The sequence below is a fragment of the Marmota marmota genome, unplaced genomic scaffold, assembly GCF_001458135.2.
Source record: "Marmota marmota marmota unplaced genomic scaffold, marMar, whole genome shotgun sequence".
NCBI classification, from domain to species: Eukaryota; Metazoa; Chordata; class Mammalia; order Rodentia; family Sciuridae; genus Marmota; species Marmota marmota.
The window spans coordinates 40,882,276-40,909,308 of NW_025999932.1; the positions used below are offsets into that span (position 1 = coordinate 40,882,276).

At 35.1% G+C, this 27,033-nt stretch overlaps 1 protein-coding gene across 2 annotated transcripts in view; it reads right to left on the reverse strand.

Moving 5' to 3' along the window:
• Cog3 (component of oligomeric golgi complex 3) overlaps positions 1–27,033 on the reverse strand; it is a 50,868-nt gene that overhangs the window by 5,782 nt on the left and 18,053 nt on the right. Inside the window, exons 9-20 of one of the 2 annotated variants that reach the window (XM_015484302.2) lie at positions 25,358–25,401; positions 24,780–24,906; positions 24,076–24,167; positions 22,899–23,038; positions 20,874–21,034; positions 19,034–19,139; positions 15,412–15,536; positions 12,739–12,828; positions 11,221–11,341; positions 8,724–8,812; positions 8,485–8,619; positions 2,516–2,591 (exon numbers count right to left, since the gene is read on the reverse strand). In XM_015484302.2, coding sequence (XP_015339788.1) covers positions 2,516–2,591; positions 8,485–8,619; positions 8,724–8,812; positions 11,221–11,341; positions 12,739–12,828; positions 15,412–15,536; positions 19,034–19,139; positions 20,874–21,034; positions 22,899–23,038; positions 24,076–24,167; positions 24,780–24,906; positions 25,358–25,401 — 1,306 coding nt within the window. Of the gene's footprint in view, positions 1–2,515; positions 2,592–8,484; positions 8,620–8,723; positions 8,813–8,911; positions 9,993–11,220; positions 11,342–12,738; positions 12,829–15,411; positions 15,537–19,033; positions 19,140–20,873; positions 21,035–22,898; positions 23,039–24,075; positions 24,168–24,779; positions 24,907–25,357; positions 25,402–27,033 lie in introns of those variants that run through there. The other variant, XM_048800941.1, reaches the window with a different exon arrangement.

Genomic DNA, 27,033 nt, shown 5'->3' on the forward strand with positions numbered 1-27,033 from the left:
GTCACCCTGGGTTTCTGGGGCAGAAGAGATTGCTCCTGGACTGTTCTTGATGCTCCCACCCCAACAGGCCCATAAATCTCTTTGACACTGAAGTGTGGATGTCATGCATTACAGATCATGAAAATCCAACTCCACCCTCCACTGTGGCTAAATGGGCAGAAGATACACAAGACAAACTGAACTGTCATCTCTATATACACTAAGATCTCCTCACTAAGAAAGAAACCAAATGAGTTATGTGACAAAACAGCAAACCCATTTCAATCTGTCCTTTTCCTTTTATCGGGGAAACTGCTGCTTACTGATAATTCTAGTAATGCTTAAGGGTCCATTACATCTAACACTGAATTCTATTAGAATTCTGCTTGAGAAAATGACAACCACTATTTTGAGAGAAAGGATCTTTCCAAAAGGGAAAGAATAATATGTTAATTAAACACCAAATCCCTGGGCTTAGTGTACTAAATATGTCTGTGCCTATTTGCTGTTTTTATCTATTTTAAGAAAAATTTATTACATCCAAGAGGTTTCATTTACATAAACATTCAAAATACAAATCAACTCCTATTTCTAAATAAGCCCTGAGTGGCTGAAACCTTAAGCCAAAGGCTCCAATTCATCCAGAGATCATGAGAGTTGCCTTGAGTTGGGAACTAGGAAGTCTGCTTCCTGACTATGAGGAATAGGTGGTTGACAAAAAGGCAGCCTATGATCAGAATTCCCAATACTATTGGTAAAAAAAAAAAAATTCTGATTTTCTTTTGACAAAGTGTACTACTCCATCAAGTGTGCTCTGCTTTTAAAAGATGTTTAAGATTTCACTCTCATGCACAATCCAAATGTTTAAAATAATGAAGACAGAATATTCACAGTTTCCATTAAAATATACAAAAAGGTATTTGCAATAAAACAAATCATTGCAAACCTGTATTGACATCCTCAAAATGTACATGAGGAACATTTGAAATACAATTCTGTCATCCTTTCAAAGATAATATTTACATATCTTCATAAGAAATACATAGCTATTCTTAATTTCTTGGCCCAACTTCAGATTAACCTGAGGGGTTCATAATAACTGAAAAATCTGTAGGCTTACAAGAGTTTCAATCCTTTTTCTCAAAGGAAATGAATACCTGTCAACACAACATCCTTTCAATGGGAAAAGCAATCATATTAAAAAGTTGATTCCAGATTAGGTACCTGCAGACAGCTAATTTTTATGGGTGCAAAGCCTACTCTTTGGAACTACTTTTTGGAACTCTCACTACAAGCAAAGAGCTACTTTCCAACTTGGGCACTGCTTACACATAATTAAAACTGTTCTTTCACCATTTTGTTCTTTTCATTTTCAAAATATGGGTCAGGGGAGCCAGAAATATGCTTAACAAAATTATTTATTCTGGTTTAATAGCAACTTAAAATGTCACAAAATGTACCAGAACAATCCACAAATTTAGGTTCAGTTTTAAATGTCTAACATATAAAAGTAAAGAACCCTCCCATTAGACTCTGGGTATAGCTTAATGGTACACTGGGAAGCTGGGCACGGTGGTGCACACCTGTAATCCCAGCAGCTCGGAGAGCTGAGACAGAAGGATTGAGAGTTCAAAGCCAACCTAAGCAATGGCGAGGTGCTTAGCAATTCAGTGAGACTCTGTCTCTATAAAATACAAAATAGGGCTGGGGATGTGGCCTGGTAGTTGAGTACCCCTGAGTTCAATCCCTGGTACCAAAGGGGGAAATTAAAAAAAAAAAAGCAAAGGGAAGGGGACAGGGCAAGTAGAAGAGAGAGGGGAGAGAGGAGCCGGGAGGATAGATATAATCAAAGCATGATATATGCATGTATGGAAATGTCACAGTGAAACTTATTGATATGTACAATTAATAAAAGTTAATCATAATGAACAAAAAAAGTCTCTCCCAAAACAAAACCTCTAGCACACACATACACACAAAAATTTACATTCAGGGAAGTGTAAAATTGGAAACATCTCAAATATATCTATGAATCAGGCAATGATATTGCCTGCCAACTCCCACTGATACCTCAATTTTTATGATTCTTTTTACAAACACTCCAAAATATCAACAAAGAATAGAACTTAGAGAAAATGTGTAACAAAATAGTGGCCCAATATTTCTTCATATACTTGAAAACGGGTGTTTTTCTCTCCACAATTTGACTGTGTCAAATACAGTATTTTCAGAAAGCTATAAACAAATGAATGGCAAGAGTACAGAAATCAGCAGACTCAAAATGTTTCCATCCATACCAGATTTTACTTTTAACTAGGTAAGTTTATTTTTAATTCTTCCTTCCTTGGAATGCTTATTGAAATACCAACAGTGCTGGCCAATTAAGATCTGTTTGCTCCAAACTGAATCTAGATTAACTCAGATGTAGAACCCCAAAGTGAATAAGAAACAAATCCAAGCTGTCCCTGCAAGGACTATATAAATGCAAATTAATAATATCTTAAAAAAGAAATCCAAAATAGTAAAATCTGATTACCTTGTTGTGCCCAAGGCTGCTGTGAGAGGGTATACTTGGGACCTCCCTGACTGGCCATTGTTTTTAATGCTGAAACCTAGTGGAGGAGACAAGAAGAAAAGCTTCATTTCACAGGTGACAAATTAAACTGGTGCCACTCTCAAAGGATACAAAACACCATTTAAACCTACTAAAGCATACTGATAATCAAATGTGCAACTGCAACAAAATTGCACCACATCTCATATTCCTTTAGAGCTTATACAATTTTTCAGCAAAACTTTTTGTTATTTCAAGGCATATGTTAGCTTGCAAAAAAAAAAACACCAAAATCATATATGGCATTCTGCCTAAGACATTTCAGGATAGGAAGATAAAATTGAAACCCTAGAGAAATGTAAACACAAAACAGATCTCTCTAAAATGGACTGTTAATATTAAATTATTATTGTATTTTATTAGAAATGTCATCCCAGCTGGACAAAAATCTCCTTTATATACCAAGAGGATCTATTTCTTACTATATCATAGGCAGAGAGAATGTCATTTAAAAAAATAGGATTTTTCAATACCATCAAAAGGCACACTTGACTATAAAAGCTAAAAATACAGACTTGGGAGCCCATCTTCTAGTCATCTCTTTCCATTTCGTAGCAACAATATAGAAAAGTGAATGTAAAAAAGTGTATTTAGCTGCTTGGACAAGACTGTTGTGTCAAGAGTCATCACACACTGTGATGGGAAAATGGGTGGCTACACAGGATGAGAGACAGAAACTGCATAAAACATTTTTTGTTTGTTTGTTTGTTTTAATGGACAGTCATGTACTGCCAAAGCCTTGGCCCCACTGGAAAGTCTCATTAGAAAAACCTTAGCACAGACTCTAGCTTCTCTTGAAAAGGGGCAAACAAATAGGAGGGAAGAGACAGGCATAAGGTTAAAGCTGATCTCTCCAGCCTTCTTCACTGCTGGTTTCTGTGCTGCCCATGTGCGTGAACTCGCTCTTTCCTCCTCTCAATTCTTCTCCATGTCTTTATTTTTTCATTGTGCGATTTGTTTTTAAAAGACACATTTCACAGAAGATTACAGTTTACTTAGACAATGCTAAAAGAAAAAAAATCCACACTTCAGTGTACATTATTTTGGGAATACATTCCAATTTAAAAGTATATATTCATGTTTATACATTTATAAAAATGAGAATGTATTTTTTCCCACTTAAATCTATATTCTGGACATTTTTCTGGGTCTGACAGTTTTAATTGTAATGGCTGCCTACTATTCCACTGATTGTCCCAAAATTTAACCAATTTCAAGATGATATATATTTAGGAAGTTTGTTTTAAAAACAAATACAGATTTGTACATTCATTTTGTGTTTACTATCCAGATAATTTACTTATCTTTAAACCACACCTCAAGGAGTATTCCCTTCAAAAGTTTTCCTGGGTATGTAGAGTTCATGTCTCCTGAGAAAGAAACCCAGAGAAGGAACAGGAAAAGGAAAAAAATGTCTGGTACTCAGGGGAATAAAAAATGTTCTCCCCAATAATTCTCATCTTTTTTAAAACCCCAGAGATGAACAAAGACCCACTGTCTCATGCTGACATTGCCATATACATTTTAATGTTCAGATATCTTCCTATCTTGATTTCCCACTAGGTTATAACTCCTTGAGAGCAGGAATTAAATTTATAGATCAAATTCTATTACATGCACTACATCAAGAAAAATTTATAGGGTTACAGAGGAAATTAATAACACTTCAAAAGGAATATTAAGAATAAACTTGATTATTAAACTGCTTGGGAAAAAGTGGTATTTTTTACATACAAGCCTGGGTTTTTAGCATAAACTGGTCCCACCAGAAATACTTACAGCTTAGCTATAAACCTAAAATTATACTTCCTTTAAAATGCCTTAATTTAGACTTTTGGCTAATGTAAAATCTTTACCTCAACTTTGTCTACTTTACTTTAAAATAACATTTCCACAGCACTTTACAATTACAAAGTGCCTTTACACATGATATTATTTGGTCCTTGCAGTAACTGTAAGACAATAGAACGGATTCTACAGTCATCCTGATAGAGGTTAGAAAACTAAGTCTCAGAGGAACAAACCTACTAACAGTTTCATTCAGCAAGTAGAGAAGAGGGCCTGGGACCCCACCTTCTCAACTTCAAGTTTTTAGCTCTTTTCGCTACACCTACCACCATCCCAAGTCCCATTTAAGAGTTTCAAGCAATATCCAGTACCATAGAATTCTAAATAGTAAAAATGCATCAACAGTTTTTAAAATTTGAAAAAAATAATAATCTGACTTAAATATTTTCACATGTACCTCTATCCCCAACACTCAGAATATATATATATATATATATTTTTTTTTAGGCCATTCAAATACTTAGAGAAAAGGCTATTTTTCCAAGGACAGGAAATAAGAAATGAGCATGTGTATGTTCTTCTTGTACTCATTTTATTTTTCTCAAGAAAAACAATAATTACACCAAAAATCAGGAAAGCAGCAGATGAAAAAGACATAGAAAAGTTATCTCATGAACACTCAGCCACTCTGTGAGACATCAGTTTCTTAGTCTATGAAATGAAGATGGCTTCCCTTGGGAAGCCAGGGTTTGTGGGTAGAACTAAGGAAAATGAAGCATCTCAACAGGAGAGCCTAGAGAGAGCCATATAAAAACAAAAAGGCCAATCTACAGCAGATAAAAGGGCATCAGAATCATACATTGAGTTTTTAGGTTAAAAAGTCTTTGACATACAAAGAATGTTCTCTACACACAAACACAGTTTCATTGTGCCAACCCATATATATAAACAAGCTGAGGACCTTTGTTGATAAGGCTTACATCTAAAATGGTAAGTACTGAGACCTACAAATTTACATTTAAATGAAAAATGAAGTCCTGTCTCTTTTCTATACCTATGGATATTATAATCATTTATCAAGGTACAAGCACGGTTGCCTTATAAAATACTAACTAAATAAAAAAGCCTGAGGTTCTGAACCTGCAGGTGATAATGCTGAGGCATACCTTTAGAGAAAAGCATTTTGAAGTTCTAAAATCTTTTTTCTCCTCTACTACTCAGAATGCTAGAAACAGTCACCAGATAAAAAAATAAAAATGCTGGGTCAACAAATTCTAAAACATAATGTCTTAAATGATCACATATGTCAGTGTGAACTCCAGTGTTTGTGTCTGCCTGCCTGCCTGCCTATCTCTCTGTCTCTGACTGACTCTATGCCAGCAGGACTGGAAGGAACCTGAATTTGGAATAAGACAATAGAAAAAGGATGCTCAGTCCTCTACCAGGCTGTGGTGTCTACTAAATACTAGGTCTAGAAACTCAACAAGCAGCAGCAAAGGACAGAGGCAACTGTGTCTGATCTGAGCAATGGCACAGTCAACTGACACGTGATGTGACATTGGGCTCTCCATGATGATAAGACACACGCCTTTCCCTTCTTTCCCCATAGTGAAGGGGATATAAAAAGAGGTCCATAAGCCAGAGGCTGAGGCAGAAAGATAGCAAGTTCGAAGCCAGGAAACATGGTGAGACAGTCTCAAAATAAAAAATAAAAAGGACTCAGGGTGTAATTCAGTGGTAGAGCATCCTAACACTAGAGAAAGAAAGGGAGTTGGGGAAGAGGTATATGAACAGTTAGCTGTCCAGGGAATTGCCTTTATGTATATACAACATGTCCATGGTAAACTATTATATAATTCAGACTTGGAAGATTTTTTTTCTATAACGACATCCATTTCAGGGCCAGGGCTGTGGCTTAGTAGTAGAGCACTTGCCTAGCATGCGTGAGGCACTGGGTTCGATCCCCCGCACCACATAAAAATAAACAAATAAAATAAAGGTATTGTGTCCGTCTACAACTAAAAAAAGAAAAAAGAAAAAAAAAACCTCTCCATTTCCTTTTTAAATGCTCTTAGTCCAGAGTCTTCCAAAATATACAACTGTCCTGTTAGACCAGATTTATCAAGCTTGTACTAAAGCCAACTTGGACAACTTTATTAATAAATTTTGACTCTCTTGCTTTCTAGAAAAACTAATCTAGAACAAGCATTTAATCCTAGATTTCATTATAATCAACTCACAGATTTCAGAAGATTCATTTGACTGCTATTATTGTATAATGTTTGTCTACAATATTTCCTATCAGTACTAATGTGAATGTACTCTCAGAAATACACATTACAGTTTATAAGCCAATTTTCCTTGAGAATAATTTCAGTAAAAATGATAACTTTTCTGTAAACTATAAACTGTCAACTCTTGTACAATCTCCCTTTTTTAAAATCAAAATTTGGTACAGAATATTTCTACCACCCTTCTTTGTTTTGTGGTAGGAAAAAAATACACAAATATTCTAAATACTTCATATTAATGACTAAAATCCATTAATACAATAAGTATTTAAAAAGTGATTATTTTATCATGTCTGCATTTGCTTTTTGTTCTTTTTATTATTTTTAACTTAAATCTTCTTTGTATTTTTTTTTTTTTTTGGTACTAGGGATTGAAGCCAGAGTTGCTTAACCACTGAGCCATTCCCTCAGCCCTTTTTGAAACAGGGTCTCAATAAATTACTGTAGGGCAGGCCCAAAATGGCTGTAGTTAGGCTCTCTTGCTGAGGCTTGGGGATGGGATTGGGGCTATGATTTTAGTATGAAGCCAAGGTCAGAAACACCCAGATTCAGCACACTTACTCAAGGTCAGAAGCATTTGCTTGTGAGCATGCGCCCACTTATGTAACCTGTTAGTAATGTGACTTCTTTGTCTGGCCTGCATATAAAAAAAAAAAAAAGGCTTATAGAAGTGGCTGGGGGCTAAATGAACTGGCTGAGGGTTAAATGGGACTGGTTGGGTTCTGCTGCTGTCTCTAAATAAAGAAAGTCAACCATCCCAATCATCCCAATAGTACCTTCTCATCTTTTTTCAACTGCAGGAGCCCCCTAACCTTACATCCTGAGCCTGAGCCACAGCAGTGGCAGGTCAGTTGCTTAGGGCCTCACTAAGATGCTGAGGCTGGCTTTGAACCTAAAATCCTCCTGCCTTAGCCTCCCAAGTCGTTGGGATTACAAACATGCACCACCATGCCAGGCTTAATTTATATCTTCTGTCTATCTAGGCCTCAGGCATATTAGAGTTGATAACCCACCAACAAGTTACTAAACAACAATATGCATAGCTATTTATTGATTATTTTATAGATACATCTTGCCTAACCAGTTAAGACTACCTCAACTTGAAGAAAATGCCACCATGTTTTTATTCTTTTTATGAAGTCCTTTAATACAAGTCTGGGGTAGACACTAGAGATTTAATAAACAAAGGTTAATTTTAAGACTTTTTTAACATCTTTAAGACCTCAGTGATGACACTTTTTAAAAAATAATTAGGTTGAACAAAAATGTTAGAATGACCATGATCTACTCTGCTCTTTGCCAATCGACAGATTTTCGCTTAGGAGACAGAGAAAGAGTCAGCCTGTCATATATATGTATATTAAATCCACTTATATGACAGTTTACAATGTAGTGATAGAAAATCTTCAATTCTCAATTATGCATGCAAAAATGAAAGGGGCAAATAACAAGGCAAAGCAAGAAGAAAAATAAACCCTCCATTTTAAGTAATAGAAGATCTGCAGTTGTTGCCATGCAGGTGTAGGAAGAAGTGAGCATCCAGGAGACTGCGAGCGGTGGCCCACATGCAGATCACTCAATGCAACAACAGCTATGCAGCCATTTGCTATCTTCCTCTTCAAAACAAAAACTCTCAAGCATATCTAAAAGTCCACATAGCAAAGCTCTTGTAATAGGAAACAGAATGATTTCCTAATTACTGAGACTTAGACTATCATCTCCTTCTGCCAGAGTTTTCACAAGAGGGTAATTCAAAAGCAAAGCCAGGGAAGAATGCAAAATGACTTTACCAAGCAGGCACCCCGTCTCTACCTTTGTCATGAACTCCTCCAGCTGCTCTACAAACAGCTTGGTCTGCTGCTGAATAAACTGCTCACAGGCCGATTTCAGATGCCGGTCTACATCTTTTTTAGAGTCAAGATAATGTTCTCTTATCTCAGGAGTACCCTTAAAAAGAAGATGACAATTTCCTCCTGTTTTTATGTGCCGAAATTACCAGACACATAAAGAATGTCATTTATCCCACCACCAATGAAACAGACTCTTCTCACCTCCAACAAGAACTCTATCAAGGCATTGTTGCTATTCAGCCTAAAAAATCTTGGAACAGTCATAGGGTTCAGGATTTTAAATGCTGCATCTGTGAAACAAAATTTCTCATCCAGTAAACATGTCAGTTTCAACAGAGAAGCTCTGTGTAACATCAGTTCTTTACTACCATGAAGCCACAAGGCATTCATCTTCACCAACCCACCTCCACAAATGACTAAGGGTGAGATGAACGTCAAATATGGCCACAGTACCCACACAGTTATTTTCTAGAAGTTGAATTGCAAAATGACTATTAATTTTAATTTGCCATTTACAGAAAAAAAGGAAAATGATAAATTATACTTGATATCATAAAATTTCACTTCTTTATTTTTGGGATGTTAAATGGTTTTTAAAAAACATTCACATACTTACCCAGATTTGTTAAGATCCTGACTGGCACAGAAATTTATTCACTTGAAGGAGTGTGAATAAAACAATGTGTCAGCCAGAAAGAAAACACCAAGAGGACATATTTACCCCTTAACCTCCAGACTAACTAGACTCTACACAAAGTACTAACTGAGGTCTCATTGATGTTCAAATGCAATAAGATATAACATTAGTTGTGAGAGGTTAGAGGGTTAAAAGTAAAGATAGCAATTAAATTAAGTGACAGAAAAAAAAAGGCCATTTCTTTGCTTTGCCCGACTAGAGAAAGCAAAGCATGAAATGCTTCCAACCCTGGTTTTGCAAGCACATGCCACAATAAATACTGCCTTGACCCTGGTCTTAATGAAAAAGAACCTCTCTCTATCAGATTCAGGCTTCACAGAAAAACGTGAGTGACTCTTTGTGTCTGCTATCTTTTTGTAGGATACCTGAAAGATTCTGTTTGCAATAAATAGAATCAAATCACCATCTGGTAGGGTTACATAAGCTTCACAATACATGGGGAAAAACATTCTTTAAACCAAATTTTGTCAAAATCTTAGGATGTTTCATCTTCTCACACCTCAGTGAAACTAGACTATCAACAAAAACTAAAAAAATAATAAGAAGAAGAATTAGAAAAAAATAAAAATAAAGTAAATTAACCTCTTGTCTATCTCATTACTTAAAACAGACATCAGCAGCCAGGAATTCTTCAAGACAAGAGCACCATTCCCATACCTCACACTGAAAGAAAAGAAGGAAATCACCTGGAGAATTGGGAAGTAAGAGCCTCAAAGAAAATGCCATTTGAAAATTATGCATTATGTAAAGGCAAAAGCCAGAAAATCTGGTTCCTAAAAAAAAAAAAAAAAAAAAAAAATGATACACACAAGCTTTATAAACCAAAAAAGTATTCTCTGTGGTGGACAGGTGAGAAATTAGGGGAAAAGAAGCAAATGTTTTAATATGACTCTGCAGGAGCCACAGTGGATCTCAGCTGAGTTAAACCAGACAAGCACAGTAATTAAGGAACTAAAATCCTGCTATATTTGGAATTTCTGTATTTGGGGTTGCTCTGAATCACAGAACACAGAAAATAACTTCAGTGACTACTTTCTCAATTGCCCCCATACATTAGAGAGACAGTTAATTCATTATATAAGCAGACTGCTTAAGGCATAAAAGCATAAACCTTTTAGAAAAGATTAAGAAAAGATAAAGTTTACAAAAAATTTGTAAGTAATTAAAAGAAATGAGTGATGTTTATGGTATATCCTTAATTGCTGAAGACCAACAGCTTGGAAAGTAGCTAATCTTTTAAAAGTCATCTCTCATTAATTCATAGACAAATCATCAGGATGGATGAATCATCTTTCCCACGATGAGTCAATATTTTTTACCAATTCCAAGACCTCATATCTACATGATTACTTATCAACCAGCAGATTTAAAAATACTACATAAGCTCACTTTAGTACCCAAAACATAGAAAACACCTTAACATATTTTCATTCTTAATGATCTTGACAACCCAGTTAGAGAATCATAACGAGTTCATTACGCTCGTTTTACCTAGAAGGAAGGTCGGGCAGGGAAGACAAAACACCCATCCAAGATCACACAAGAGCTAGGAAATGATGAACAGGAAAAAAAGAAAATCAACTCTCAGACTCTTAAACAAGTACTCCTCCCATTTTTACTCTGATTTCCTGAATTTTCACAAACTGACAAACTCAACTCCAGGTTTAAAACATACCAATTAGCTATCAGGTACTATTTACTAAGTAGCTATTATACTGATTTTTCATTTTGTAACTGGTTGTAAGTAATATGTGGCAGAGTCTAAGACGGTAATACTACATCACAAATTGAAATGCTCATATAAAACTCTCTTAAAGAAAATACAGCAAGTTAGAGTAATTAGGATATTGATAGCTCAGCTTAGTGAGAACAAGATACACACTTAGCAAGCAAAGCATGCAAAAACATTGCAGATGAACATAAAATAAACCTATAACCTGTGCTGACACATCTGGACAGGTTCAAACACACCCAGGTGTGCCAGCCAGGACAACAAAGTACCTCTAGTTTTCTTGAGGTCCAGGGAAATTTCCTTAATGGTGAATTCAGTGTGAAATGGAGCAATTTGTTCTCGAAGAATCAAAAGGTGCTTAATTAAGAAAAGCTGTCCATCAATCTGAGTCTAAATTGTAAAACAGAAAAATTAATATTATCACAGATTAAATCAAAATAGGAGCATATAAGACACATGTTATTAATCAATACTAATCTACCTAATTTTATAGCCTTATGGCACTAATATGCTTCTAGTGTGCAATGAGCTCTTCCCATGTTACCCATGTTAGAATTACATAGAAAAATCCTGCTTCAAACTCTTTTTTTAAAAAAATGTTGTTCAGTTGTCAATGGATCTTTATTTTACTTATTTATATGTGGTGCTGAGAACTGAACCCAGTGTCTCACACTTGCTAGGCAAGCACTCTACCACGGAGCTACAACCCCAGCCCTTGCTTCAAACTCTTAATACCACTTGCTCTACTTAGGAAATCCAAGAAAGTAAATTAGACAAAAGACAATAAACACCAAATGTAGAAAGAGAAGTCAAATCTATTTTCATATGGTGCAGAGGTAGAAAAGATGATGCTATCCAACACTAGCACAGAGCAGGAGGTACATAGGAATTCTAAGTATGCGCATGATTCTGCCCTCTCTTGGTCTTCTAGTTCTTTCTCTTCAGGAAGATAGCTTTCATTGTTTGATCAAAGCAATTTCAATATCCAGAACATCAGACATACTCGATACTTTTTTACAAAAGTACAAAAGGAATCTCTAAATGTAAGATGGCTTGGGGGTCACCATTTTGGATTATCCTGCCACCAAGAGAGTACTAACTACCTACACCCTTGGGAGTTCCATATGCCCTTTCACCCTGTCAGAACCTATCTCTAAGAACCCTGTGTTGCAACTGAGTTCTCAAAGTTCACCCAATTCTAAAAAATAAATAACCACAGCTCTTATTTTCAAGAGTCTGTATCTTAATAAAAGCAAGACCAAATGTGCACTTTCTTGCTGCCTTTCAAGGCAAAATCTTATCTCAAAAATACTTCAAATGAAATATTTTACATTAGAAAAAGTTATCCTTCAGTAAAGCATTATAAATTCAAAGGGATTATTAAATAAAGTGACACCCCATTAATATCTCCCTCCCTACTTCTAATAAGCTTCTAAGTTTGACTTATGCAATGAAAACTCACTTTGCATTCTGAACACAGGGCATCAAATAAGTATAAATGTTACACTTTAAGATACTTTTAAAAGAACTAAGACTTGAGAGCAAAAATAGTATCAAATAAATCTCTGTTTTACTAAAGTTATTGTAACCTAATAAATAGTATCATGTGAATTTACTAACAGACTAGGTGATCAACTTAAGAATGTAATAATTATTTCCTGCCTCAAAATTCAATCATATTAAACAAATCTTATTGTCAAAACAGCTTTAAATTTCTGTGCCTATAAATAAATGCTATATTGCAAAATATTATAGGTAATATAATTTCACCTAACACTTCGTCAAACCTTGTTTTTGCTGATAGACTCTGATGCTCCCAGTAAGGACTGAATGCAGGCAGACAATGCTTCCTGTGATAATCCCTGGAACACCGCCCTCTGGTGGAATAAAAGAGAACATCAGCCTGTGACACTTGACAAAACATATAAAAGGAAAATCCTAGGTCCTGAGGGCAGCAAACCAAATGCATGCTTGCCTTCACTACTGTTTATTACTGATACCATTCCTCTTGGAGCTTTCTATTCCCATGCAACCTTTCTAGACCAACATATAGTTTTGAAATGTGCACTCACGTCTGGAAGCACTCATGTGATCTTTAATAAAAATGTTCTACCACTTCTTGAATGCCATGCTAGATGCTGGGAAGTCATGGATCAAGAGGCAGGCAGGGTACTGACCTCATTCCAACATGATCTCGTGTTGTAAAGTGTTTTATTATTATTATTATTAATTTTTTGATTTGGGGTGGTTTTGTTTGTTTGTTTTGTCTGTACTGGAGATGGAAATCAGGGGCACTCTACTACTGAGCTACATCCCCAGTCCTTTTTGAAACAGGATCCTGCTAAATTGCCAAGGGGAATCCTCCTGCCTCAGCCTCCAGAGTGGCTGAGATTAAAGGTGTGTATCACCATGGCTACCAGTGGTCTCTTTTTAAAAGCTCAGAAACTAACTGTAAAACAAACCTTCAGTGCATCTACTTCTAAAAACAAATCCCAGGCAATTAGTCAGCACTGCATTTTAAGATTCATACACATTCATTATTATAAGATTCATATTCATTCATTATATGGTATTATTTAAAACAGCAAATAAATAAACATAATGGAAATGTTCAATGATCAATGATGGGAGATTGACAAATAAAATACCAGTAAATTAAGTTACAAACTACTGTGCATAAATAAAAAGAATGCTGAAGTGGTAAAATTCTTATAATTAAGTGGGGGGAAAACAGGTTACATATAATTAAGTGGGGGAAATATAATTAAGTGGGGGGAAAAACAGGTTACAAAATGGAATATGAAGTATGAATCCTAATTAGGATTAAATTAAATGGCAGTGGCATGTTGGTCAGACAAGGATTCCCATCAGTTCCCTTGCTGCCCTCCCTGCCTCCTTTCTACCGAAGACATGACATGGTTGTGGTTGGTTATGTACAAGACATTTATTATGAGCCACAGTCCTGGTCCTGGCCCCCTACTTGATGTTATTCTCTCTGTATTGCTTCAACCTGTACAGAGGCTACTATGGGAAGGATGGATTAGAGCTGTCCCCTACTGTGTCACTGACCTGCCCAGAAACTTAAAAGATGGGCAGCTTAGGAAAATATCCTCTCCCTCTCCTGCTCAGTCTTAATATGGTTTGTGTTGGATATGTCTTTCCTCACTTTGAGTAAGACTGAAAGTTTAAGACTTGGATGTGAGCTGAGTGAAAAAATAAATAGGTAAGCCTAAGGCATAAAACAAAATCAGGCAGAGTAACTTCCTTAGGCCTACTTCTTATTGGGCTACAGACCCTATTAAGCAGCTCAGAGACTTCATTCATTGGGGTCTGTGATAACAAAAGATTCTGTGTGGAATAGCCTCCTGCACATTTCTCTTGGGATCTTGGCTCCAACTGTAGGAAGTTTAAAAATTCCAGTCTAATGCCATTATTCGATATACCTAATGTGGAGTTTGGGAAAGAAGAGATGCCAAATGTCCACAGTTCCCTCTAAAAGAGATCTGACAAACTATATAGTTTAAGTAGAGCAGTAGGATTCAAATGCCCCATGTAATACTGTGCAACCTTGTTCAGTCCTAGTATTCTGCAGTACAGAATACCTTTGGCACATGAGGGCATATGCATACTCCTTCTGAAAGACATCCTAAAGAAACAGTGGTACCTGGACAATTCACTACATGACTACTGTATGTAGTCACTTCTCTCTTTTTATGCAGTTGGACTTACAGCAATCAAATTAAGCAATGAAAAAGTGAATTTCAAATGGTCAAATTTTATGAACTATTTTGGCTTAGAAACAAACCACTGATAGCAAATACAGACAAATCGGCTGTTACAGGGAATGACAACTGTGTATGATTAAAATAACTCTCTTCTAGGAAATCAATGCACAATCTAAACTGGTGCTTTAAAAAAAAAGTACTGCCAACTTTAGCAATAACTAAGTTTATGGCTAAAACCACATGTGATCTTAATTATTTGTTAAGGATATCAATTCAAATTGAGTGCAAAACTAAATTATAGTAACTGCATTTAATACTAAATGTAGATTATAACTACATGATATTGAATATATCACTTTCTGCACCTCTTTTTCATCATTTACAAACTAAGATGAACAAAATGAACAGTGTTTTTAAACTTACTGGTGATCTCAGACACCTTTAAGAATCAATGAAAGCTGAAGTTCTTCTACTTAAAAAGTCACAAATACATATATACAAAATTTAACCATATTTACAAGGCTTCATAAAAGTCCTTTAGTGGATCCTAAGGGCCTACAGAATACTCATATTAGGAATCTCTAGATTGACCTTCAAGTAATCTCCATATCTAAAAATTATAATTCTAAGAATAACAAATAAAATACATCAAGATCTTAAAATAAAAATTTTAAAATATTCAAAGTGAAAGAGTAAATAAATTCACAGTAAAGATAAAAGAATTTACACACATACATCTATGCATCTGTATAATTTGGAGAGACAGACAAGAGTTCTTCGAACTGTAGGATACCACATTCCATGAAGATCTGCTGGAGAAATCGTGGTATGTGGTCTAGGATTGAGGGATTCTGTTGAACCTAAAACCCAAATGGAAAAGAAAACACATTTCATGTATGTGGATGTCTGTCTTACAATAACTTAAGTGGAAACTATAAACTACTCCTTCTTGTTAGCTAACAATAACTGGAATGGTGTCAATTTTTTTCTAGCCTTTAATCAAGAATGCCCTAAGAAATCTAAGTGAGGTTTAACACAGTCAATGAGAACACAAGAGTATATACATATATTCCAGTTTCATATATATGCCCAACTCAAATTGCTTATGGAATAAACACAATTCCTATTTTAAAACAAGATCGAGATCTAGATCTGTATGTGATACAGATCTGACAGGGAAAAATGTCAGCAGTGTTGTGGGTTAATGCTTTCAACTTCCTACTTCATAATTTTTAAGTTTTTTTATTATTAAGTAAGCACTATCTGTATAATTTTAAATCTCTTCCATAAGGCCTCAAAATTTAAAATAAGATCTCCTTTATAAAATTTCTTAAAGAAAAACAATACTAAAACAGATATAAAAGAATATTAAGCATCTACAGTTTTGCTAAGGATTTTGCTATCTGTAGGACCTCTCCTTCAAATAAAGAGCCGAAGGGCTGGGGTTGTGGCTTTGCAGTAGAGCACTCATCTAGCACATGCAAGGCCCTGGGTTCGATCCTCAGCACCGCATATAAATAAATAAATAAAATAAAGGTATTGTGTCCAACTACAATTAAAAAATATTTTTTTAAAAATAAAGAGCCAAAAAAGTAACCCAAATATAAGTTTAGTGAAATAAAGCTGGAAGTCAACTTTTGTGTTCATTTTTTTTTCATTGTCCTGTTTTAACAGCTGTTGACAAGCAGTGGGGGTTGGTTTACTTCCACAGCAAGCCATCAAAAGACAAGGGTCTCCTGGTTGCCTCTTCTCAAGAGCACAGGTCCTCGTCTATCACCCTTTGTGCCCTCGTCCCCCTTCACTTTTCTACACATAAAAGAAAGCCAGCTTTTTGAAGAGACAAATAATTATTCTCTTTAAAGAATGGTCTCTCCATCAATGTGCTATGTCACCTCGTTCCACCCCAAGAACCAAATCACTAAAAGCCCTCATTTTGAAACCCTCATGATATTATTCTCTCATTTCTGACATACCTAGAAACCAGAAAAAGTGGTTGTTATGTATTTCAGAGTTGCTTTTGGTTTGGGCTCTGCATGCCACCTAATTCAGAGTCTTGCTTTCCACCTCAAATTCTATCACCATTCTGGTAACACCAATAAGGATATGGATGAACATATGACCATATGACCTTGACCATTTTAACTCCAAAGATTTTTACTCCCATGATACCTGCTACTCAGAGACAAGTTTTCTTATTACTTTCAGAATTACATTCTCAATACTTTAAACAGACTTTATTCTTACTCCAAATTATTCTAACTCATATTATGTGAAGCCTTCTCTATCCAAAATGTCCTTGTAATTTCATCTTTCTCATTTGTTTCCTCAAATGGCTCTGCCAAGCCCTCCTCCCTGGTTTCAGTCATAACCCTCTCACCTGCCTGTCTCTGATCTCATTGGCTGTTCTTTCTCAGCTCAGTTCACTCCTCTGCCCCAATTTGCTCCTTAATGTTGGCACTGGCTAAGTCTCTCCCCAGACCTCGGCTACAATCAATCGCTCAACTCTATAGAGTGGGGTGATCATATAAAAGTCCAAAGCACCAACTGCTTCTCCATTTTTATCTCTATGCTGGTTCTACTTATAACTCTAGAGCAGTGCTGCCCAATAGAAATATAACATGAGTCATGAATGTGACAGAGTAAAATGCCACATTAAAAAAAGGAAAAGGGGGTTGGGGATGTAGCTCAGTGGCAGAGCATGAGTATTGCCCTAGGCTCAATTTTCAGCACCACCAAAAAAAGAAAAAACAAGTGAAATTAATTTCAATATATTTTCTTTAATATACCCAAAATACCATTTTAACATGCAATCAATATAAGTTACTAAAAAGACATTTTCTATCCTTTATTTCATATTAAGTCTTTGAAATCTGGTGTATTTTTAACACACTTATAGCACATCTTCCACACAGCACATTAGAACGAACTAGTCATATTCTACATACTCAATGGCAGGTGATTACTGTATTGGCCAGCACAGCTCTAGATCCATATAAACAGATCTTCTCAGTGATTCCACATGAACTTCCTCAACTCTTCTCTTAGCCCTCACTTCTAGTGTGCATGAAATTCTTTGGACTCAAGACTTCTAACTGTATCCCTCTACTTCACACTTATCTTCACTGGCTCATCAACACCCTGATTCAAATCACGTGTGTCTTTCAAATGGCAAAACACAACAGCCTCCAAACCAGCCTTTACAGTTCTGTCAACATAGCTTCATTGTAATGCCAGGCATGCATTAAAGAACAGGCTTTACTGGGAAGAGAAAACATACAAAGCCAGGGTTGGCAAGACAGGGATATACTATTTTCTCCAATAACTCTTAGAGGTTTACTAGAACCAAGGTATAGTGGACAAAAGGGACACTACAATGTGACATGGTTCTACTCACAGGAGGAAATTTCCCCCATAGTGAGTCTCCCCTTCTATGTGGTAAGTGTGATAAAATGTCTTTATCAGATAGGGAATGCCCAGGTTGCCTGGCAATATGGATTTGGGATCCTAACCATCTCTAGAGCTGACTCAAAATACCTGATAATGCTCTAAAACTAGGGATCTTGGGGGGAGATTGAGGCTTTTTAAAGCCCATGGAGTTATTGTTCCTCCTCTCCTAACCAGTCCCACGGTAAGCTGAGTTTGAGTGTCACCCTTACAGCTGGGGAGGGGGTGTCTTACTTCCTATGCACCTTGTTATCTAGGTCACTCCTGAGTGCTTCTTCAACAATTTTCCTCCTTGCATAACACACATTCTACTCCAAGCTATCCCAAACATTTAACCCCAATCCCAGCCACACAATACACAAAATGCAAATCTGATAGTACAATAACCCTGATACACTATACTAATAGCTAGAAGTATAAAAGCCATGGGACTATCCCACAACACTTACTACAGTCTGGCTTGCCTTACCTGCTTCTTCCCCACAGACAACCTGCGTCCAAACACACTGAGCCACTGTACTTTTCCACAGCAGCCCTAGTCTTCCATTCTAGCATGCCTTTCCACATGCTGCTCTGTGTATCTTAGACAACCTGAAGTCACCTGACTCTCACATTCTTCATAAAAACCAAAGCTTTCAGACGCCACACCTCACCCCGACTCCACCCCCTTGAATTCACAGTGCATTCCCTTTGTAATTTCCTTTGCCCCAAAGATTATCCATGATCCAAAAGATCCCTGTGCATCCTCTGAGCATCTCACTCAGCAATGAATTATGTCAATTATAGATCTCCCCCCATAAAGTGTAGGTTCCTCAAAGATATAAACTGTTTCATGCCTGGGACACAACGAGTACTCAGTAGAGGTTTCTAAGCTGAATGAATAAATGCTGGAAGTTAAGACATGATTACATACCAGATTTTGTGAGACTGTTAGACTCTGTTTCTTCTAGCTGAACATCTGAAAATGAAGCTTCTGAAGGTAACTTCTTCTGCTCATCTTTTAAACTCTGAGCAATTTGCTGCATAGAGAGATCAGAAAGATCATTATAGTCTTGTTTTGAGGAGTGTGTGGCAATATGAACTGGCTGAAAAGATGTTGGGGAACTCACATAAAATCAAAACATCATCCTATAAGTACTTCCTAATTATAAAGGGGGAAGTATACTTTTATAATCATCACCTAATCATTCATGGAACAACCTGTCATTACGTGCCTTGGATGTACGGAAGTAAAAAGTACACATAAGCTATTTGGCATTCTTACAAAAAATAAATAAATAACCTGAATTTAAGCAAGAGGAAACCATCAGATAAATCTATATAATGTGGCATATTCTACAACAAAGCTGGTCTGGTCTCTCTAAAAAAGTCATTCTATAAAAACAAAAAAACAAAGGAGGTGGGGAAGGAAAGGAGTCTTAATTTGTTCAAAAGAGATTAAAGAGACATAAAAACCAAATGCAACGCAGTAAACTTGATGGATCCCATTTCAAAAAGCTTTTGGTCCAGTTATAAAAGACATCTGAAGGACAAATGAAGAAATTTTAATATGAACTATATGTAAATAACACTGCTGAATTAATGTTAAATTTCTTTTAAGTGTGCAAAATGGTATTGTGGCTATGTGGCAACAATTCTATTCTTAGAAAAAGTACTTAGGATGAATTATCAAGATGTCATCAACTAATTTTCAAATGACTGGGCAACAAAGCATACATTCAAAGACAAAACAAATGTGATAAACATTAACAACTAGTGAATCTTGAAAAAATTACAGATTTGACTGGATATTTGATGATAGCAAGGAACTAAAATGTAAACTCATTTTAGGTGTGAAAATGGTATTATGGTTGTGTTATAAATCAAAGGGCTGGGCTGGGGCTGTAGCTCAGTGGCAGAGCACTTGCCTAGCATGTGAGAGGCACTAGGTTCGATCTTTAGCACCACATAAAAAATAAATTAATTAATTAATTAAAGGCATGCTGTCCATCTACAACTATTAAACATTTTTTTTAATTAAAATGCCTTTTAGAGTCACCTACTGAAGTATTTACATATTGAAATAATGTTTGAAACTTGTTCTAAAATAATTAATGCGAGCAAGAAGAAGTAAGGAGGTACAAAAAAAACGAGACTGGCCATGTTGAGGGTTGGGTAATGGTATGTAAGAACTCATAACAGTATTATCTATACTTTTGCTTGTATTTAAAATTTTCCATTAAAAAAGTTCTAGGTTCTAATTATAATAATATACTAAGCATTCTTTAAACTCTGTCCAAAATTAAAAGAAAATGAAGGTACAATATGGAACAGAAAGACCAGAAGATAAACCTAGGCCTTCAAACCATATATAAGAACTAGACATTTTCTAATTCTGAGATGACTCCATGATTTACGAGAATATGACAGTTCTACAATGTCAGCCAACTACAATGGCTCCTATTATCGACTCTCTTCTATGACACTTATAAAGAAAACAGAAAAATCACAGAAAGCACTAATTGACAATTTAAAAATTAAGAATGCATATGTTCTGGCAAAGGGGGAGAAAACTGAATAGAATGTTTAAAAAACAGAACTTAGTGTTTAATTCTTCAAGGTTTTAAAATTATTATTTCCTATGATTTTCACAGCAAGTTTAACTTGATTTTACATTTTGAGTGAGAATTAAAAAGAAAAATCCTATTTTAACTAGCATGAAACATTCAAAAGCTGTGTGGGGGCAGGAAGGAGATAAGGTGTGGAGCCCCTACCTCCATCATGACTAATTTATCAGGATATGCCAGGTCTCCAGGAGCTGGTTTATAGCCTGTGATGTCTGTCTGAATGTAGATGTGAGTTCGGTACACAAGTCGCTCTTGTACATCTTCCAACATCTGCTTTACTCCAGCTGCAAATGCCCCCAGTTGTTCAGCTAATAAAAAAAGGAAACACATCATCTACTCCTTTAGACTAAGGAAACTATTTTCTTCTCATCAAGCAGAAACAGTATGAACCATTTTTGCTCCAGAGACTGTGGTTGATTCTATTTCAGAATAACTCAAATGACCTAAAATAAGTTTAATAAATGTTTTCAATTTCTTCAATTTTAAAATTGGCCCTTGTATCTCCTTCCTGGGACTCTACAAAATTATTTTTATTATTAATATGAATAATAAATATGAATTCTAAGAGTGCTTTGGACTCTTCAAAATTCTTTTAGCCAGGCGCAGTGGTATATGCTATTATCCCAGTAATTTGGAGACTTAGACAGGAGGATCACAAGTTTCAGGCTAAGCACCTTAGTAAGACCCTCTCTCAAAAAAAGGGGAAGGGGTAGTGGAAAGCAGAGGATGTAGATCAGTGGTAAACTGCCCTAAGTTAAATCCCAGTACCAGAAAACAAAGAAAAAAAAATTATTTTATATAGCTTCAGACTAATCCTAAGAGATAGACCTGGCAGCTTATTAACTGGGTTATAGTCTACATCTTATAAATAAATTGAGTCCCACATATACTGACTTAACATTTTCACAAAAACAAAAAGTAAAAAATAAAAAGACATATGAGTTTATAAAGACTTTTTCATTTCTAAGATGCCATCAATGTTAAGACAACTAGTATTTCAGTAATATCTTTCCAAGGGATAGACAGTTGGAGACAGTATATAATAACATACATAAAACATTCATTTTAATTAAAAAATTGTCTTATGTTCAGAAACATTAATAAGGGAGAAAATGTATATATTAGACTAACTAAATACAACAGGAATGACTATAAAAGAATAACAAACTCATAGAGTCTACCAACAAAAGCCAAGGTGAAGACAATAAATTCTGCCAGTACGTGAAGGGTATTTTTTATAAAGGTATCTAAGTATATGATTAAGAAAATCATGTTTTCTATGACAATCAAACCAAATATCAACAAAGTAATCAGATGGATAGGGCAGAGATGTTCCAGAGAACTGCTTTCCTTTGTTTGTAACTATTTGAGATTATTTGTAATCTCAAAAATAATGAATCATTAGAAAATTGTTTTTGTTATTTCAAAAATTACTAGGTATAAGTCTGCTAAAATAATTCCAATTTTTAATCAAAAGTATGCGATACAGCCAGGCACGGTGGCACACACGCGTAATCCCAATGGCTCAGGAGGCTGAGGCAGGAGAATCTTAAGTTCAAAGCCAGCCTTGCAACAACAAAGCATTAAGCAACTTAATGAGATCCTGTCTCTAAATAAAATTCAAAATAGGGCTAGGGATGTGCTCAGTGGCTGAGTGCCCTTGAGTTCAATCCCTGGTACCAAATAATAATTATTACTATTATTATTATTATTACATAATATAGTCAATTGCTTTATATTCTGGTAACACTGTAGTAGAAATGCCTAATCCAAAACTAAAAGTCAGTTCTCTCTAGATTCCAGATGCCAGAATGAAAAGTGACTAATTGGGCTGCAATGTAGAAATGGATGGCTTGCCTGCCATGTGCAAGGCCCAGCGCCACAAAAATAATAAACATGATTCTTTATTTTGTTACTAATTTTGCCCAGGTTTTAAAATTCTTTTCCTATTTAATTTGTAACTTTAGTCACAGAATGTTGCATCTTGATTCAAAAAGGGGCAAGGCATCAACCAAACCTTCAAAAATATTTTTTAAAAAATTAAAAATTAAAAAATGCATAAGTATTTATGCATTGGGATTATGGGAGGAAAAAGATCTAACTTTTTTTCAAATTCACTACATCACAGACATAATTAAAAGACTTTTAAAATATTCACTTCTACTTATTTACCATTGTTCTGTACATGATCTTCAAGCACTTCATTTTTAAGAATTCCACAAAGTTCCGACAGAGTCTCTAAGTGAATAACATGAATTATCAGTGGCCTGAAGACATCATATAATGACACACACAGTTTCTCCAAAAGCTCACTAAAATGAAAGAATAAAATATGGTTATTAGCAGTAATCTTTTCAGGACTTTCTAATACTTTAAAAGCTTCATTGATTACTTCTAGCCAATAAAAATAATAAATATCTACTGGAAAACAGCATCTGGGAACATTATAGAATGAGAAATGATAGGCTGAAAGTATTTTTGTGAAACTTTTTTCTTTAAAAGCTCAGAATCAATAAGCAATCCACAGAAGACAGTTCAAATTTAGCTTCCTACAACCAAAAGTCAACCTATTATAACTTTTATTTATTTTAGTAATAATTTTCTGTATGTCCTTTCAAAAACAAAACTATTTCAGTAGAATTCGATTACCTTTTATATTTCACTTCACTGTAAATCAAATGGTATGTTTCCTCCTCAAAACTTTTTAATATGTACAGGTTTAGATAAATAAAACTTAAAGTAATAGACACATACCCAGTATTTTGAGAAATTTTAAACATTTGAAAAGAAAAAAATTAGGTTGTCTATATTCTTCATATAGTCAACAGTACATTTCTATATATAGTATTTCATCAAAAGTGATCCCTCAACCAAAACCATAAAATACATTTTTTCTCTTCCTCATTACTAAAGTCATAAATAAAAATCTTTAAGAGTCAAAATAGCCAACATGAAGAAACCAAAAGGGACTAACAGAAATGAAAGACACTTTCAGAAAAAGAAAAAGTTATTAAATAGTATCTGTATTTTAAGTACCTTACATTAGAATCATGAAATTTTTTAACTAGAAGGAATTATTTTACTAAGTGCAAACAGGAGATCTAGATTCCTTGCATAGAATTCTTCCTGTTGTACCAAAAAAGTCTCCATAATTATACTATGTCAGCCTTTAAACCACATATTTATTTTAAGAAAATAACCTACCCCATCCATCAATATTCTGTTCACAAACATAAAAAAGTTAAAACACTGCAGTTAATTATATAATACTCCTATAATACACTACTCCATCATGGCCATTAGCAAATTAAGTCTTATCAACAAGAGTTAGATCCCATGTACTACCTACTCTAATTTTGATGTCGGTTTTGTAAAAAATTCATTGTAAAGTTGGTGCTCATCCTGGCATACATGGACCATAAAGGCACAGCCACCGCGAACCTGCAGTAAACACATACACCACCTGCAGTTAGAGACACATAACATTCCAGCATTTGTGATATAAAGCCAACACTTTTACTGCAAAAAAGAGTATGCATACATTTATAAAACAACTTATCAAAGAACAAAAAAAAATGATTCGCTTCCATGGATTAATGCCCAATGGGATTATAGGTGATTTAAATTTTTTATTAATGCTTAATTTTCTCAACTTCTGATAATAACATAAATTTGTAGTTGAAAAACAGAATGTTTTTAAAAAGAACCTTTATGTTTTTCTATAGTACGAATTAAAATTGCAACTAGCCAAAAAAGTACTTCTGCAGCACAAGTGAAGCTAAAATTAAACTGTCAAAATAAATCCACTTTGAAGCCTCACCTTTCACAGAACAATACTTACTGATGAATCTTCATACCTCAAAAATAAATTAAAATGAAAATAGTTTGCAAAGTTAAATAAGGCTAATACTAAACTAGATTTATAATAACTGAAAAAAAATTTTTAGTTTTCTGACATGGGAACCAAAACTGATTTACCCAAGTAAATAAGGGGGGTTATCAAAATAGCTCAGAGGAAGGATTAACATTAAACCAAAACAAGGAGAAACTTACCAAGGCACAATGATCTCTGTTATTTTGGCTGGTTAACTCTGTGACAGTACAGGCAATACTAGGGCCCAGAAGGAGCTCCCGCTGATCAAGGTAACACTGGTGGATATCATTAAGCAGTTGCTGGTATCTGGTGGAAAGCAAGTAAGATTGGGATCTGAATCTTTAATTTCTAATATGTAAACTAAATCTGGTCTTAAATCCCAGCATAGGTTATTAAATCTCTAAAAGCATAATGGTCACCTCAGTTGCCTCTCAAACGCTTAGAAATACAGATATAAAATAAACCCATAATTAAGTAATGCCGTAAGCTTCAACTTTTAAAGGATTTCGCTTCCAAGAAGAGAGACATCAGGTCTGCCCAAATGAAAAGGAAATACTGCTTTGGGGAAATCTGCTGCCATTTAAACTTTCCAAATCAGGTCTAAGAACTTGCTCCCCCAACTTGCTCCCCCAAGTAAGTTATATACTGCAAGAACAAGATTGGAGGCTTCTGCTCAGAAGATATCAGTGACACAACTAGATCTGGGAAAAATAGTACAGGAGGAGATACTCAAATCAAAGAACATCTGAGTACTCACTCAGGTATTTTTTCAGATCGCTGTTCTATTTGTTCAATAAGAGTCTGCAGAATAAAGAAAAATACATTGAAAAGCATCTTTTTAATTGTACTTTCAATTACTTTCTGATTATAACAGTATCACACACTCAAAAAACTTTTTACATACAAGTTAAAATAATAAAAAACTCCTGGATAGTACTAAAAAGTAAATACACTTAATATTTCAGTATATAGTCTCAGTTCTTTGTACCCACTGTTACTATATTTTTCTTTAAATGTAACTGGAATTATACCATATATTCGGTTTTATAGTCTGTTTTTTAATTAACACTATTTCAAAAGTATTTTCCTATCAAGTAAATCTGGTATTAGATGAAAATGTATAGAAAGTCTTAGCATGGTACCTGATACCTGAATGAATGGATCATCATTATAAATAAACATTATACAAATTATTACACAATATTCTATACCACCCTATTGAGTAGATATATTCTGAGTCAATTATTCCACTGTTCAACATTTCAGTTGTTTCCAAAGAATCACAATCTACTGGTCAAGAGCCTGAAGTGAAACTTTGGGGGTTTGAGTGTCTGCTCCACATAGCTGTATGAGCCCAAGCAAGTCTCACATTCTGAGACTCCACTCCCTACCAAATAAAACAAGTATCATAAAAGCACCTACTTCTCAGGTGGGGACCCCAACAAAATGGATCAAGAGAGAGATGTATATTAGGCTTTTGGTCTTTTCTCCTAAAAAATTTTTAGAAAGGAATCCACATACATGCCTACCAGCAGTCCTGTCTGTCTCACCAAATCCTCAAAAGCACTATTATACCTTAATGTGCCAATTTCTGACAAACCAAAAACAAACAAAAAAAAGCCAAACCATAACTTAATTTTTCATATTTTCTGTGAGTACTCTGGTCTTTTTATAATAGATCTTCATCTTTCTTATACTGATTAATAAGCACATAGAATATTTAAAAATATTGACCTTCTTACCTGTTGCAAACATTCTAGTGTCTGCCTTTGCTTCTGCTATTTAAAATTCAGAAAATTTAAATTTTATATCCTTAATCTTTTCCTAATTTTTTCCAATAATTTTTTTCTGGTTTTTTTTTGGGGGGGGGGCAGTCTGCTTATTACTTTTTTTCTTTAATTTATGGGTTCACTTATTATAATGTGAAGAGCTTACTTTTTTTTTTTCCCTCAAATACTTAGCAAATTTTCCCAATGTGCCATGTAGAAAACTCCAGTCCTTTTTGATTTGGGATGTTTGGGAACATATAGAAGAAATTCCATTGGAATTTTTACTAGGAGTACCCTCCAACCAATAAGCTACCATGGGAAAGAACTGATATTAAAAAACAGTCTCCCCAACCAGAAACAAAATAGTCTTACCCTTCATTCAGTCTTTCATGATTTTCAGTCTAATTTTATCATTGTCTTCATCTCTGTAATTCCGTTAAGGTTACTGCTAGGTGAATGTTATGCCATCACTAAATGTATTGCTAGGTGAATGTTATGCTGTCACTAAAATAAATGGGACCCCATGACACACACTAATTGATTTCTAATAGTACATAGGAAAGCATTTTGTAATCACCCACCACACTAAGCTGTGTTATACATACCATTTCTTTCCTAATCACATTTTGTCATTGGTATTTGGCTAATAAACAAGCAATCAATC